The following is a 13,581-nucleotide window of genomic DNA, read 5'->3' as shown; positions in this document are numbered from 1 at the left end:
ATAGAGAGGTAAGAGATTAATCTCGGAGACGTAAATCCCCTAACTATTTTCTTTTTATCACGTAAATTTTATAGTTTTATAATTAAATAATACATAGACTCATTTAGATTTATAAGGAACCTTTTTGGAAATTTTTTTTAAAATTATTAATTGAGATATTTAAATTTGTTCACATTAATAATGACTAGAAATTTTGTTCGAGTGACTATTTAATTTGATCTTATTCTTCCATATTTCATAGATTTTATGTGAAATTTTCATAAATTAAAAGGATTTTTAATTCCAAGTTAATGTTTTATCAGTATTTTATATCATAAAAACATAGTTTTAGGATTGTATAAATCATGTTTATGTGACATTTAAATTGTTATGCATGTTTGAAACTTTGATTACTTTATTCTGAAATTTTTTAACAGTTATAAGAATTATTGCGGAATTTTAGAAGTCTTTGAAAAGGAAAACCGAAATCAAAATTAATTGGAATTAAAATCAATTATATTAGGATGATGTTGGGGAGTGACAACTTCTTCAACCACGATAGATCCGAAGGGATGCTAAAATTATCAAAGGATCAAAAGTTAAATTTGCTTATAGATTCATTGGTCGTTTTGATGTCTATCAGTTGGCATTAAAAGGCGGCGACCGGTCCGCTTGCCGCCGTCTTCGACTGGAGGAGGCGGAGGTGCCGGCGGTTCCGCCGGAGTTGAGACGCTTGGCTTCTCCTTCGTCTTTCCTGAACGTTGTCGAGGAGTAAACGCCGAGTTAGAATTGCCATTAGGAGGGTAACAAGGAGCGACGACCTCAACCGGGGGTGTGGTAGAGAGCTCTCTTCTGTGTTGACTCGAACCGTCGTCGACTTTGTTGACTGGGCTTTAGCGTAGACTGCGGCTTCCGAACGGTTGCCCTGCTCTTTGTTCGAAGCCAAATTGGGAGCCAAAGGCATGATATAGGAGGAGCAAGCATAGGGTAAAAGAAAGCACCATGGAAATCGACGTCGCCATGTCTACAAGACTGGTGATATATAGTGAGTACTGTTCACGAGGTTAAGTAGCTCAGGAGCTCCTAAACATATGAGAAATGCACACACATGGCAACGACGGTTCGAGTCAAGACAGAAGGAGCTCTCTTATGTGATGCTAATGTGTCTTGTTTACTTAGCATATGATTTTGTACGCATGTATCAGCTCACTCATCGGGCGGCCCAATGATTTCTCTGGTGCTCAGGCCTTGGATCTTCCAACTCCTCTCAGTTCTCATGCTATCCCTGTTTCCTTCTGTGGAAGCAACTCCTTTGTTTCACTGCTGAGCAGAAGTAAATTTGACTTAGGAGAACTAATTCACTGATATACTGACCTGGCATGCGATCCATGAAGAACTCGAGGTGCGGGAAGTTTAGGTTTCAGTAGCAATCATCATGGACAAGCATGAGGAAAAAAGCTGTCTCTTAGATTCCCTTTGGTGCAGTCTCAATCTCAACCTTTGTCTTCTATAGCAAGCGATGCGCCTAATTCCGCCATTAATTAGAAAATGCTGGCAGAGTCGTACAATGCGTTGAATAATATTTGTCGGTGGCCACTTTTGTTTTCCTTCTCTGCATATAATTGCCTTCATAATGAGGCAAAGACAAGAATTGACTTTGTTGCGTGGGGCTGACTTGGAGAATCTGATGTGAAATGTTGTGCTAGTGGCTATGATCTCTCAGCTGTTTGGAGTACTGTTTCACCAGGGATAAAATGAAGTCAAACTTGCATTTGTTAGGAGTCGAAGGCAACAAAGAAATAGCATACCAGGATCTTAGATGGTTCATCTGCTGAAAATCCATCTTTTCTAAGCTGCATGTAAAGCACAAGGAACTCCTTTTTAGTAGCAAGGAAAAATAACACATGATCTACCCTTTCCAAGTCTCCCTAAGATTTTTTTGGCTTTGTGATGAAATCAATAACATTTTATTCACTTCCTAAATAACAATTCATGATGCTATTTAAGTCCAAAGGCTGATATCAATGCTTCAAACGAGGCATATGCGCATAGCTTGGAAGAATGGACTTCAAACCTCTAAAAATTGTCCCCTTGGAGAACAAGTTCATCTAAAATGTGGCATATGACATCCCAATGATTTCATGATGACCGAGAGCCAGTGACTCCCAACTTTTAATCGGGTCCACCACGGCAGAAATTTGAGCTTTAGTCCTTTCTCATTGTCCCACCTTTTCTTAGACTTTTTTTTTTTGGAGGGGTCCTTACAGTCACACAAGAAGAAGATATCGTCTAGTCGCAATCTTTTCCAGCGTAAGATCAAATCCACCAACTATTATATGAAATTAATAGCACAACCTTTGTTATGTGCTCCATTCCGGCGGCTGAGATCCGACAAAGTCGTTGACCTGATGCTTAACCTGTTGCACGCATGTCAATATCCCAAACTCATAAATCACCACGTGGCTGCCTTGAACCGGTCAAGAGAATGGAAATTTCGATCGTCTCAATCAGACGGGTGACCAAGCTCTGCCGTGGGAGACGACATTCTTCATCCTTATCCTTCCCACCTTTGTTTATACGCATGTGGTTAGCTATGATCAGTGCATCTGACGAGGGCTTGGTGACTGTTCTTTCATGGGGAACTTCTGCGGGGGTTCTGCTAAATGCGCAAACGCCTCTTCTCCTAGTGTTTCAAGTGAGGAATGCTTCTTTAGATATGTGTTCTCGTTGCCTGCTGCTTTTTTTGCTCCCTGCTTGCTTTCAGTTTGCTTGTTTGCCTCTTCTTCTTCTGCAATCTTTTCATCAGTTATGAAATGAAAACTGCAAGAAGAAAAAGTTGAAGTAGAGGCGACAAAGGTGGGAGGGGGAGAGTGGTAGATGATACTTACGATTGTGGGCAGACCTGATATAGAGTTACATGTAATCTTATATACTGGGAGAAGTTGCGCAGGGTAGCAATGCTTCCAGGTACAGCAGGTGTGAAGCCCATGTTCGAAGCACTCCCCAACCTGCCTGCTTCTCTGGGCATAGATATGGGATAGTAAAGTGTGAGATTATTGTTAGGTCAAGAACAAATTCAGGTGACTAAGCTCAAAACAAAATTTCCAAATCATACTGAGAGAAGAAATTACGATGTCTTGTCATTAGTTATTTTCTTTATTCGTCTGTTTGATATGGCTTTCATGTTCCTTGGAGATGATTGAATGCATACAATAACGCACTTTGATTTTTAGGACACGAGCTAATTCTGTCACTAGGTTACTAAATTATAGAAACACAAGGATGTGATTGATGAGGCATGCAACATTAGATTCATAAGCATGCTTCTGATGATAATCTGGGATATGAAATTTCCTAATAGACCATTTGTGATCCATTTATCTTGTTCAAGTTCTTCAGCAAGAAAATAGCATTACCGATTGCAACACTTTTCAGCTCCTGTATCACCTTATATATTGTAATTTCTGGAATTCCTTGTGACATTATCTTCTCCTTTTCCATGTACCCAAAAGGACTGCAATCTTAAAAGGACATGTGACCTAATAGAAAGCAGATAAACATCACGGTTTACTTAGACCTTGATTTTTAGGCATCAACAAAGAAATAGGAAACCGAAAAAGATTAACTAGAGATTAGAAATACTCATAGGTCTAAGTATCTGAATGCTGGGGGCAGATTTCTATTATGGGAATGCATCAAACCAGTCGGGGCACCAACATGTCAGCTAAATCCACTACGACCTAAATCTGAACTGTCTAGGCGAGACTATGTTCTCAATCAACTCCAGTATTCTCTCTCGTCACACATTTTAGAATTTTGAGGTATTCAACATGCTAAACACCATTCCATTGTTAATGTTAACAGTTAAATAATTTGAATTATTTTTCCAATGCAAGACATGAAAAAGCGATGAACTTCGACAATGAGCTTTTTTTGTTTAAAACAATTTTAGTCATGATTGTCTGATGAACAACACATCAATGTTTGATGATGACTCTATACAATGTTACTAGGAATTCATTCTTTATATACCTTCATGGATCTGTCTATCACCACATAGTTGGATTTATGCATTCTTCTATTGCATTTTTATTTTGCCACAAATGCCTTACAGATTTTCAAAGCCAATTTCTCTTTATAAAATGGAAATTTTGTCTCCAAGATCATTCAAATTGAAAGAAACTATGACTCACATGTAATCTCCAGAGAATCCACAGTCCATCCTAAGTAATTTTATTTCGAACAACTCATCCAAGATAATTTCAACAGGGTTGCGAAGTCCTTTTTCATCATTCAAAAGTGAGGCAGCAGCTACTGTGAGTCTGAAGTCCTTCAGCTTGAATGACCTCAAGACTGCCACCAAAAATTTCAGCTCCAATTCATATCTAGGCGAGGGAGGCTTTGGTTGCGTCTTCAAAGGGTGGATCGATGAGCATACCTATGCCCCTACTAGACTAGGAATTGGCATGGTCGTTGCCATCAAGAAACTCAAACGAGAAAGCTTTCAAGGACACAAGGAATGGCTTGTATGTAACCATTGCACCTTCTAGTGGCAAGAGGTTCTTATATGCCTTTTCAAGTTCCAGGTGAGCTTAACTTTCACTGTTATGTCTGCAGGCAGAAGTGACCTATTTGAGCCAGCTTCGCCATGACAATCTAGTAAAGTTAATAGGCTACTGTTCAGAGTCTGATAACAAGCTTCTTGTCTATGAGTATATGCAGAAAGGCAGCTTGGAGAACCATTTATTCAAAAGTATGTTTGCACTTTGTCATTAGCTTCAAGTCCTCTGTTAGCTTCTTTTGCTTCGCCACAATATTAGTATTAAGAAACTAGCAAGCAAACATCTTCTGTCTTCCATGGTATCAAGACTCAAGTTCAAAGATAGACCAAATTAGTCATTAGAGATTTTTTTTTTAATCTGTTCTTGAATCCAACTGCATCCAACACGTCTAATGAGTCTTTAGTTCAAGTTAACTCATTCCCTATGCTGTTTTAGTAGTACTGCAATGGATAAACTCATAATCTGAATGATCTTCTTGGTCCGTACTGATTAATGAATGTAGCTTGTTCTGTGTAGGAGGGGTACAGCCTATTCCTTGGTCAACAAGAGTGAGCATTGCCATCAACATTGCTCAAGGATTGTTGTTCTTACATAGCTTAAAAACCCAAGTCATATTCCGTGATCTAAAGGCTTCAAATGTTCTCCTTGACTCGGTAGTTTCTGCTTGGACAACCAGCACAGCTGATTTAGTATTCTTAAGTATTTTAGGACATGATGAATCTTAGCTATCTAAATTACTTGCAGGATTTTAATGCTAAACTGTCAGATTTTGGCTTAGCTAGGAATGGCCCTACCGGAGATAAGAGTCATGTTTCAACTAGGGTAGTTGGAACTCACGGCTATGCTGCTCCAGAGTACATTGCTACTGGTAAGGCCTCCTCGAAAACCATAATGTGCTTTTCCTTGTTGGCCATGTTAACTCTGCAATGTTATCAAATCAAACAAAATTCTGAAACACGATTCTCTGGTCATTGTTGCATACAGTTTTGGACATGTATTTCTAATATGTGTGTTGCTAAACCAAGAGTTTTGTTGAGGTCTATAACCTATTAAAGCTATAAATGATGCATGTGTTTCCATGAGAAAAGTTGAAATGTTAAGTGGATTCGGTCAGTAACAAAATGCTACATGATCCAAAAGAACAAAAGAATGTACTTGGACTCCTGAATTGCTACTTGGATTTTGTCCTTCAATTTCTCTGGTTGATTCCCATATTCTATCATAAGGTCTTTGAAATTCGATTAGTCTTATCACCGCTGTAAATTTACTTATACCATCAAAGATACAGCAACACATACAAAATATAATTTCATGATGCCAAAATATATAAAAGCAGTATACTTGTGTACCCTTTTAACATAACCATCTGAATTTTTTGATGAAATAATACAGTCATCTGTATGAAAAATAGCTTTGCTCATATAACTACTAAATGAAAGTCAACTAGGGGCCAGGGATTGAATTACCTTTGACGATAAGCAGTTCTTGCCACCTTCTTTAACTCTGCCATCAGATCCTGCAAATAATTTTTTTAAACAAATGAGAATTGATTCAATTTTAAAATCTTTTTCAGATTATCTTGCATTCAAACCTGTAAAATATTTATATGGCAGGTCACTTGAGTGTGAAGAGTGACATATACAGCCTGGGAGTCGTGTTGTTAGAACTGTTATCAGGAAGGCGAGCAGTGGATGAAGATAGGGGATCCACAGAAGAGGCTCTGGTAGACTGGGCAAAGCCATTTCTGAACGACAAAAGGAAGCTGTTGAGGATCATGGACACAAGACTGGAGGGTCGATACTCGAAAAAGGAAGCCCAGACAATTGCTGCTCTTGCCTTGCAGTGCCTCCATGTAGATCCCAAGAACAGGCCTAACATGACAGACATCCTTCCAGTCTTAGAACACCTCCGAGCACCTAAAGACATGACTGCACTTCGCATACATTCAAAGGCTTAGTGCAGCGCTTCATGTTGCATGCTATGCTAGGAGAAACCTGAGGCAATCCAAGGATGAACAGATAAACAATCTGGGTGCTCTCATAATGTGGTGGTGGTCAGAGTCTTCTGAAGCATCACAGAGTCATACAGAGGATAGTGAGACCTGAGCAAGTAATTCAAGGTGCCTTGTTTTACTGAGTATGTCTTAGAACTCAGGAGCCATGATCTGAGATAAGAATTGCTTGTATTTGATAGTATATGGGCATGGAGACAAGCAACAGGACATCTTCATTGTTTCAAGGGCACACCTGCTGAGATAATGACAGACATGAAGTACATATCGGTCTATATATAGATTTCTGAGAAGTCAGAAATAAATGAACAACAGGTCAACGAGAACAAAGATCAGACGGTCATGAAACACAAACACTGACTCAAGTGCGAATAGGATAAGGGTTTCCTACTCTGTGTGTAATGATTTTTTATATCTGGCATTTATTGAATCTTATAAGGACTCACTTTGCCATCATGACCTTCACAAATTCCTCGTAATTAATCTGGCCATCACCATCAACATTGGCCTAGAGGATCATCTCGTCGAACTCCTCATCCATCAGAAGTGTATCTATCTTGAGGTACACAACTGAAAAGCAAGGTTAAGCCCTGAGAATGCAAATTGTTTCCATTGGATACAGAGTGGTCCAGAATAAGCAAATGGTTTCCATTACCTATTAGTTTCTTTTTTCCACTTTGAACTATAATCCCAAACAAAAATTACAGGAGGTATGCAATAGATGTCTAAAACCAAAACCTACCAAAGAATCAAGAAGTCTTTTAAGAGATGCTCTCGAAACAGGAAGCCAATGGATCACACGGAGTGGACAACAAACAAGGACACAATCAATCATAAAGAGAGCAGAAAACTACTGCTTCCAGTTATCAACAATTAAGCTCATGGACCACTCTCTTCACGTGTCTGCCTCATCGGAGAAATCCAGCAATCTGATTTAGAATTCAAAATTAATCCTGCTTATGTCATAATACTGCTTACATCAAAACAACATTACTGTCCTCTTGATTGTCCAATTCAAACTGTCAAGTACAATCGAATTCATATTCATGTGAAAAGCTTATCATGCAAAATCAATTACAAGTTTCACAATTACCTCAGGTCACGAAGAAAATATTATGAACATTATTCACTAATATAGTTAAATATATACCAAATCCATCAACTATAAGTTTCTCAACCTGTTCAGGTCGAGACCAAACAAGCAACAGAAGCATTTTCTAATAAAAAATGAACATTTACTAAATCATAGTTTCAGGTTGCTAGGCTACTGGCAACCATCTGTCGTTAGAGAAGATAGACACATAATGAGAAGTTATGAAGTCATTAGAGTATGGCTCATGTTGGTGTCAGATTTTCAGATATTCTTATATACAAATATGCTTCTTCTTTTTTTTCCTAACAAGCACTGTGTTATAAATAAAATCTGGCATGTTTAACAGTAAGAATTTTCAGAAGTATTTGTCTGGTTAAAAAAGAAAATTGCTTATTCCAACATAGTGAATACTACTTTCCAACAACTTTGATGTCTACAGGCAAACATATATCTACCTTTTGGATTTTCTGCAACTAATTAAGTGTGCTTCCTCATATAAAGCATCCCTAGAGCTTTGAAGGGCAAAAACTGAGACTCATTAGTCCAAAGTGATGTTCGGCCTTGCACAATTGGCTAATTAATTAGTTCAAAACTATTATTTTCTATTTCATTGGATAATATATAATATGTTATATACAGATTACCTATTATATGTACACCAACATGCTAACTACTATGATGCCTCAATAAAAATAGTAGTTGATTCATCAACAATAATATTAATTGATTTATAGCTGATTGGTTAATCAGTTAGATGGTTTATTAACCTCCTCTCAAATATAAAAAAAATGAAAAAGAAAATCGACTGCTGTGAAAGGCAAATAGATATTCCAGACTTGTATTGTCGATAATGATATGTTCTACTTTTCCAACAATTAGTAGTTGATATAGCTATTTACAGGGTGGTTAATGAAAGTAAAGGCGACCGTATAGATCCTAGCATCTATGTAAGAAGTCAATGCTGCCTAATCAAGACACATCCACATCCATCTATGCCATCAACGGCACAGCAGTAGAACAGTGATAATGATTACCATACAACTAGAGATTGTGTGCTATCGTGAGTACGCTTCGCAGACAACACGTTCAGGATTTATTGAAAGGACATCTACGGCAATATATCTAAAAAGCACCATATTTCAAATCAAAGGAAGAGGATAATTATTTAAGATTGTGCTAAAGCGCTTGTCAAATAGCTGAGAGACTATCCATCAAAAGAAAGGGTCATTCCCAGACACGTAAGATATTCTAAAGCACAGATCACAACACAAAAATATCTAGATGGAAGAATCGAGCAATCCAATTGATTCATCAAGAAAGCATCGAGATCCGATCCTAAGAAGTCTCAGACCAATCGAGAAAAACCAACAAAAGGATATAGGGATTTGAAAACATCAAGCGATCGAAAGAGGGATCTGACCATCGCCATCCTTGTCGAACAAGCTGAAGGCCTCCTTGAACTCCGCGATCTGCTCATCGGTGAGTTGCTCCGCCATGTCTCCTCCACTCAACGGTGATCGATCCAAACAAAGATAGAGACAATGAGGGACTTCTTCGTCGGGCGAAATAGATCGAGATCCAGAGGAAGAAGCGATAGGCCGCGAGCGCTTCGTGCCCGAGTTCGGAGGAGTTATCCTGTTTGCTCCCTCCCTTTGCCTTTTTATGTTAAGGTAATTTTACATATCTATCCTTCCGAGTTTTGAAATGACATATTTATTCTTATGAATTCGAATACAAGTATATATGCCCTTCAACTATATACAAAGAAAAAAATATAAAAAAATTTAATCACCAATAATTATTGGGCGAATTTATAGAAAAAAATCTTACTTTCTAATTTTTTTACAAAACGCCCCTATTTTAATTTTTTTAAATAATATTTTTTTCAAAATAATTATTTTACCCCTTCATCAGCTACTTCTTCCTCGTCTTTGCTTAACCCATCTCGTCAGTCACTACCTCACTTGAAGACTATAAGTAAAGGGGGATAGCTTGGCGTACGATGGAGGAAGACGATTAGCTCTTACGTAAGAGTTACAGGGAAGGGGAGAAATCTTACATGACAGAGGATAGTTGTAGATGACGATGGACCTTCGTACAAGGGTTTAGATGATGAGGATCTAATGAAAGGAGTAAAATGATCTTTTAACATAACAAGGGGGTTCTTTCAAAAAATTATAGAAACACGAGATATTTCAAAAAGTACAAGTTCTTTTTAAAAAAATTTACTCTGTGGCCAACATTATATATTTAAATTCTCTAAAATTTACATAGATCTATCAAACATTCAATTAAAAAGATAATATCTTCCTACAAGTCCCAAATGGAAGCGACAACCTGCAACACCACCCCAAGAACTCCACCACCAGCTCCTCCACCAAGTCCCTCCATATTACACTCTCCATCCACACCCCTACCCTCGCCACCTCCCAAGTCTCCTCCTCCCACGCTGCGTCCGCCCACACCTCTTCTACGGACTCTGCCATCTCCCGGCTAGCCCTCCTCCACCTCCTCCTCCAGCACTTTCGTCGAACGCCTCCGATCATCCTTACGATCTCTCGCCCCTTTAGCTCGATCACCCACGGCATCGCTTCGATCGACTTGGCAGCGTCCGGTGCCTTTTGTCTGTAACCCTCTCCTGCACAGTTGATCTCTTCGGCATCAGTAGCTCGACCATGGACGTAATGTCTTGGCTGTTGGCGTCTTTGTCTTTGGATTTGCTCACCCACGAAGAGGAAACCCATACGTGATGGCTTCACGATCCTGGATCCGACGGCTGTTGTTTCCTTCTTCTCTGCATTGAGATGCGTGCCATGTAACGAAACGCACGCTTCTGTAGCCGGACAAAAAGGTGGGTTGATGCTTACCATTCGGTGATCTTTTTGACCGATACCGAGGCGACGATATCGCGTCGAGGACCGAGACGGGACTCGGCTGCTCGCCTTCGCACTCCTTTCTTGCATCCAGGCCGTCCGATTTGATCGGCCCTGCCGATCTGACGGAGGAGGAGACCGCCTTCGCCTGGATCTCCGCCAAGCGGACGGCCTCGATGATCCGCCTCAGGGCCCTGAGGTCCTCGTCGCACTTCTCCAGAGCCCGCTGCAGCTCCCGCCGCTGGTCCGCCGCCGCCTCCGGCGTCACAGAAACCGTGATGTCCGGCAGGTCCTCGAGTCCCATCAGCCTGGCCACCAGAGCCGGCCGGCGGCGGGGGGTTTCGGGGGACGCAGCGACGACCGCTTCCGCGCCCGGTTCTCGAATGTCCTGCGGGATCATAGGGCTCCCCGGCGTCTCGCAGGAGCACCGCGAGGGCCCTGTCTGCTTATCACCATCTTCGACTAGAGGGGGCGGAGGTGCCGTCGGTCCTGACGGAGTTGTGACGCTAGGCTTCTCCTTCGTCTTTCCTAAACGTTATCGAGGATTAAACGTCGAGTTAGAATTGCCATTAGGAGGGTAAGAGGGAGCCACAACGGCGGCGCGTTTACCGGAGGTGAGACGCTTGCGGGAGGAGCTGTCACGGTGAACGCAGAGCAGGCGGAAGATGCCGGACATGCAACCGATGGTGGCGGGGCGGTTTTCCGAGCTGACTTCACGGCGAGATGACGACGCTTGCGTCGTCTCTACGTTTCCCATCCCTCGCTATCTTCCTTGGCTTCTTCTAAGTTTGCGTAGGAAGCGAAGAAGAGAGATCTGAGACGAAGAGAAAGCAGAGACCGGAGGTGGAAGGCTGGCTTTTGTGGGTGTACAACGAGCCTTCCTCCGCTAAACTCACAAGGATGCCATCTCGAGGGTTCGCCAGCCAACAGACGTATGATTCGACCCGACCAGCATAATCTATTTGATTAATCACATCAAATTAGATGAAGATGATGTATTCATCCAATCACATTAATCATAAACATATGCTCTACATCAGTCGCACGATAGAGACAGAAGGTCCAATTAATAGAAAAGAGCAAAGGAAATGAAGGTCTAATCATGAGAAGGATCAGACGATGGTACGTAGGGCATGTGCAGATGGACGGTACTGATGGAAAGCCGAGCGGTGGTCCATGGTGTCCGGCTTTTGTTGTCATCGATAAAGATTTCAAGTAAGAGGAGGTATCTTATGTCGCTCAGGTCCAGCAAAGATCGCGTTCCTACCTACGTGGCAAGCACCGATTGATCGATCTGAGTTGTTACACCTGAAGTATTCAATAATAAAAGAAATATATCGAGGCATATAAGAAAGAAAATATAAAAGATAACAAAAGGAAACTAATTACACGTCGGGTCGAGGTGGTTCAACAAACGGTCCAGCTCGGAAGGCGACCCTTTTTCTTTATGGCGGAGCGAAAGTTAGGTTTGCGAGCTTTGACGTTTCATTGGGCTCCGAGCCTTCTCTCTGGCGTCTGCGAGGAAGAGAACCCAGCAAGAGAGGAGGGAGAGAGTGTCTGTGTGTGTGTGTGTGGGTACCATAATAAGCTTCAGGCATCTACTGGTCAGTGGATTTGGAAGATGAAAACGTGAGAGAGGAAGATGTGATCACAGACAGTGTAGGGAAGAGGAGAGAGGGAGGGGCATCACGCAGGTGAATGATGGAAGGCATGGCAGCACTGTGGCACGTTGAAGACTGTAAAGGTGGTATTTGCCTGGGGATTGATGCAGAGATGATTCTAATATGTTGTACGTGATTTACTTATCCTTCGATGTAAAACACCAGTCATCCATGCACCACCATTTGATGTTCTTCGATGCTTTTGTTTCTGGTCCACAGGCCTCTCTCTCTCTCTCTCTCTCTGGATAGGAGGAATTCCACTTGTTTTTTCTAATTTTTAATTCTCATTTCAAGCTTCATATTAACTTAAACATCAAAGTAAACTTGATATATGTCTTCATGTAACATAATTTTGACATTTACATTAAAAAGAAGAGTCCAAATGAGTTAAGTCAAACCAACCTTGATATAAGTAGAGTTTGGGTCTCATAGGTGTGGTATTATAAATAAGTTAAGTCAGATAAAGCTTGATATATATCACATCAATGATCAAATTTGATATTAAGATTATTTAAAGTTGTTCTTCTAAATTCAAATCTCTGATTGTTAAATCATATTCTGATTATCCGATATGGATGTTGATTCATATTTAACTAATTTATTTTCTAAGTTTGTGTTGGGTTGGTGTGATTTTAGGTGAATATAGGATTTGAGCTAAAATCATATAAAATTAGGTATATTTTTACACTTAATTTAGTTTTTTGGTTGGAAGATTTGATCAAGTGCTAAGTTTATGTAAGTGTAATTGTATTATGAATGAGAGATAAAAAAATATATATCTATAGCTATTTTATATTGCGGTATGAGATTATCGGATTTGAGATCATGATTAAATATATCTAGTTGACTTATCAAGTGAACTTCCTTATTAGCACAATATTGACTATCACATCAATAGAACGAGGTTTTGGTATCGATCAAATAAAGATGATATATTAGATTGATATCTATTGGATCGGATGATAGCGAAGAGTGTCATATTTCCTTGAATACGTAAGCTTATGGATAGGATCAAAATATAAGACTAGGAAAATTAGGGATTGAAAATATACTTTTTTTATTATCTTATCAAATATAAAGAAACATTCCATTAATATACTAACTTTAAGTTAACTACAATTTCCAGTAAAACAAAATAAATCAGCTCCCAATAAGTGAGCTGATTTGTATGTACGATCAAATATTTTGAATTAATAAATAAAATATTTGATAAGGAAACCACATCGGGGGTGTAGCTCATACGGTAGAGCGCTCGCTTTGCATGCGAGAGGCACGGGGTTCGATTCCCCGCACCTCCAATTTTTGGACTTTTCGTTGCCAACAATGCGTTTCCATTGTGTGATGGTTTTGGTTCGGGTTTGGGCCCGCAATATTCGATTTGGAGTCTGAGCCTCTAAAAACA

General features: G+C 40.1%; 3 protein-coding genes and 1 non-coding gene across 9 annotated transcripts; 2 read left to right on the top strand and 2 right to left on the bottom strand.

Moving 5' to 3' along the window:
- Positions 1 to 534: 534 nt before the first annotated feature.
- LOC135624727 (uncharacterized) lies at positions 535 to 9,294 on the bottom strand. Of its 6 annotated transcripts, XR_010491782.1 has the most exons (6): positions 9,066 to 9,290; positions 6,999 to 7,481; positions 6,133 to 6,790; positions 6,008 to 6,057; positions 1,354 to 2,999; positions 576 to 1,274 (listed from the first exon to the last, which is right to left on the bottom strand). XR_010491782.1 is itself a non-coding variant. In XM_065128638.1 (4 exons), exons 1-4 carry the CDS (start codon positions 9,120 to 9,122, stop codon positions 2,690 to 2,692), a joined length of 324 nt encoding a protein of 107 aa, XP_064984710.1. In that variant the 5' UTR covers positions 9,123 to 9,294; the 3' UTR covers positions 2,033 to 2,689. The 6 variants fall into 6 exon arrangements, 1 of the variants encoding a protein (XP_064984710.1); XR_010491779.1 differs by lacking the exons at positions 6,999 to 7,481; positions 9,066 to 9,290 and having other exon boundaries at positions 535 to 1,274; positions 1,354 to 1,714; positions 1,788 to 2,999; positions 6,133 to 6,270; XR_010491778.1 differs by lacking the exons at positions 6,999 to 7,481; positions 9,066 to 9,290 and having other exon boundaries at positions 538 to 1,274; positions 1,354 to 2,767; positions 2,868 to 2,999; positions 6,133 to 6,270.
- Positions 2,538 to 6,827, top strand: LOC104000607 (probable serine/threonine-protein kinase PBL3). Its single transcript, XM_009422687.3, has 6 exons — positions 2,538 to 2,674; positions 4,249 to 4,505; positions 4,597 to 4,732; positions 5,058 to 5,194; positions 5,286 to 5,409; positions 6,155 to 6,827. Exons 1-6 carry the CDS (start codon positions 2,614 to 2,616, stop codon positions 6,496 to 6,498), a joined length of 1,059 nt encoding a protein of 352 aa, XP_009420962.2. The 5' UTR covers positions 2,538 to 2,613; the 3' UTR covers positions 6,499 to 6,827.
- Positions 9,295 to 9,936: 642 nt separating the features above from the next.
- On the bottom strand, positions 9,937 to 11,433 carry LOC135625715 (uncharacterized). The gene is made up of 3 exons (XM_065130803.1): positions 11,128 to 11,433; positions 10,513 to 11,046; positions 9,937 to 10,439 (listed from the first exon to the last, which is right to left on the bottom strand). The coding sequence occupies exons 1-3, from the start codon at positions 11,273 to 11,275 to the stop codon at positions 9,937 to 9,939; spliced, it is 1,185 nt and encodes a 394-aa protein (XP_064986875.1). The 5' UTR covers positions 11,276 to 11,433.
- A 1,971-nt stretch (positions 11,434 to 13,404) lies between these two features.
- TRNAA-UGC (transfer RNA alanine (anticodon UGC)) lies at positions 13,405 to 13,477 on the top strand. The gene has a single exon. It is a non-coding gene; the product is annotated as a tRNA-Ala (tRNA).
- Positions 13,478 to 13,581: the final 104 nt, after the last annotated feature.

Source organism: Musa acuminata, chromosome BXJ2-10 (genome assembly GCF_036884655.1).
Source record: "Musa acuminata AAA Group cultivar baxijiao chromosome BXJ2-10, Cavendish_Baxijiao_AAA, whole genome shotgun sequence".
NCBI classification, from domain to species: domain Eukaryota; kingdom Viridiplantae; phylum Streptophyta; class Magnoliopsida; order Zingiberales; family Musaceae; genus Musa; species Musa acuminata.
This window is presented reverse-complemented; position numbering and strand designations above follow the sequence as displayed.

Coding starts and splice junctions, on each gene's coding strand:
- LOC104000607 (XM_009422687.3), top strand. CDS start 2,614: ATGGGGAACTTCTGCGGGGGTTCTGCTAAATGCGCAAACGCCTCTTCT. Junction 2,675..4,248: donor CTCTTCTCCTAGTGTTTCAA/GTGAGGAATGCT, acceptor TAATTTCAACAG/GGTTGCGAAGTCCTTTTTCA. Junction 4,506..4,596: donor AAGGACACAAGGAATGGCTT/GTATGTAACCAT, acceptor TTATGTCTGCAG/GCAGAAGTGACCTATTTGAG.
- LOC135624727 (XM_065128638.1), bottom strand. CDS start 9,122: ATGAGCAGATCGCGGAGTTCAAGGAGGCCTTCAGCTTGTTCGACAAGG. Junction 6,058..9,065: donor GTTCGACAAGGATGGCGATG/GTCAGATCCCTC, acceptor AATTATTTGCAG/GATCTGATGGCAGAGTTAAA. Junction 2,775..2,867: donor TATCAGGTCTGCCCACAATC/GTAAGTATCATC, acceptor ACTGATGAAAAG/ATTGCAGAAGAAGAAGAGGC.
- LOC135625715 (XM_065130803.1), bottom strand. CDS start 11,275: ATGGGAAACGTAGAGACGACGCAAGCGTCGTCATCTCGCCGTGAAGTC. Junction 11,047..11,127: donor CCGCAAGCGTCTCACCTCCG/GTAAACGCGCCG, acceptor GATAACGTTTAG/GAAAGACGAAGGAGAAGCCT. Junction 10,440..10,512: donor GTCAAAAAGATCACCGAATG/GTAAGCATCAAC, acceptor ATCTCAATGCAG/AGAAGAAGGAAACAACAGCC.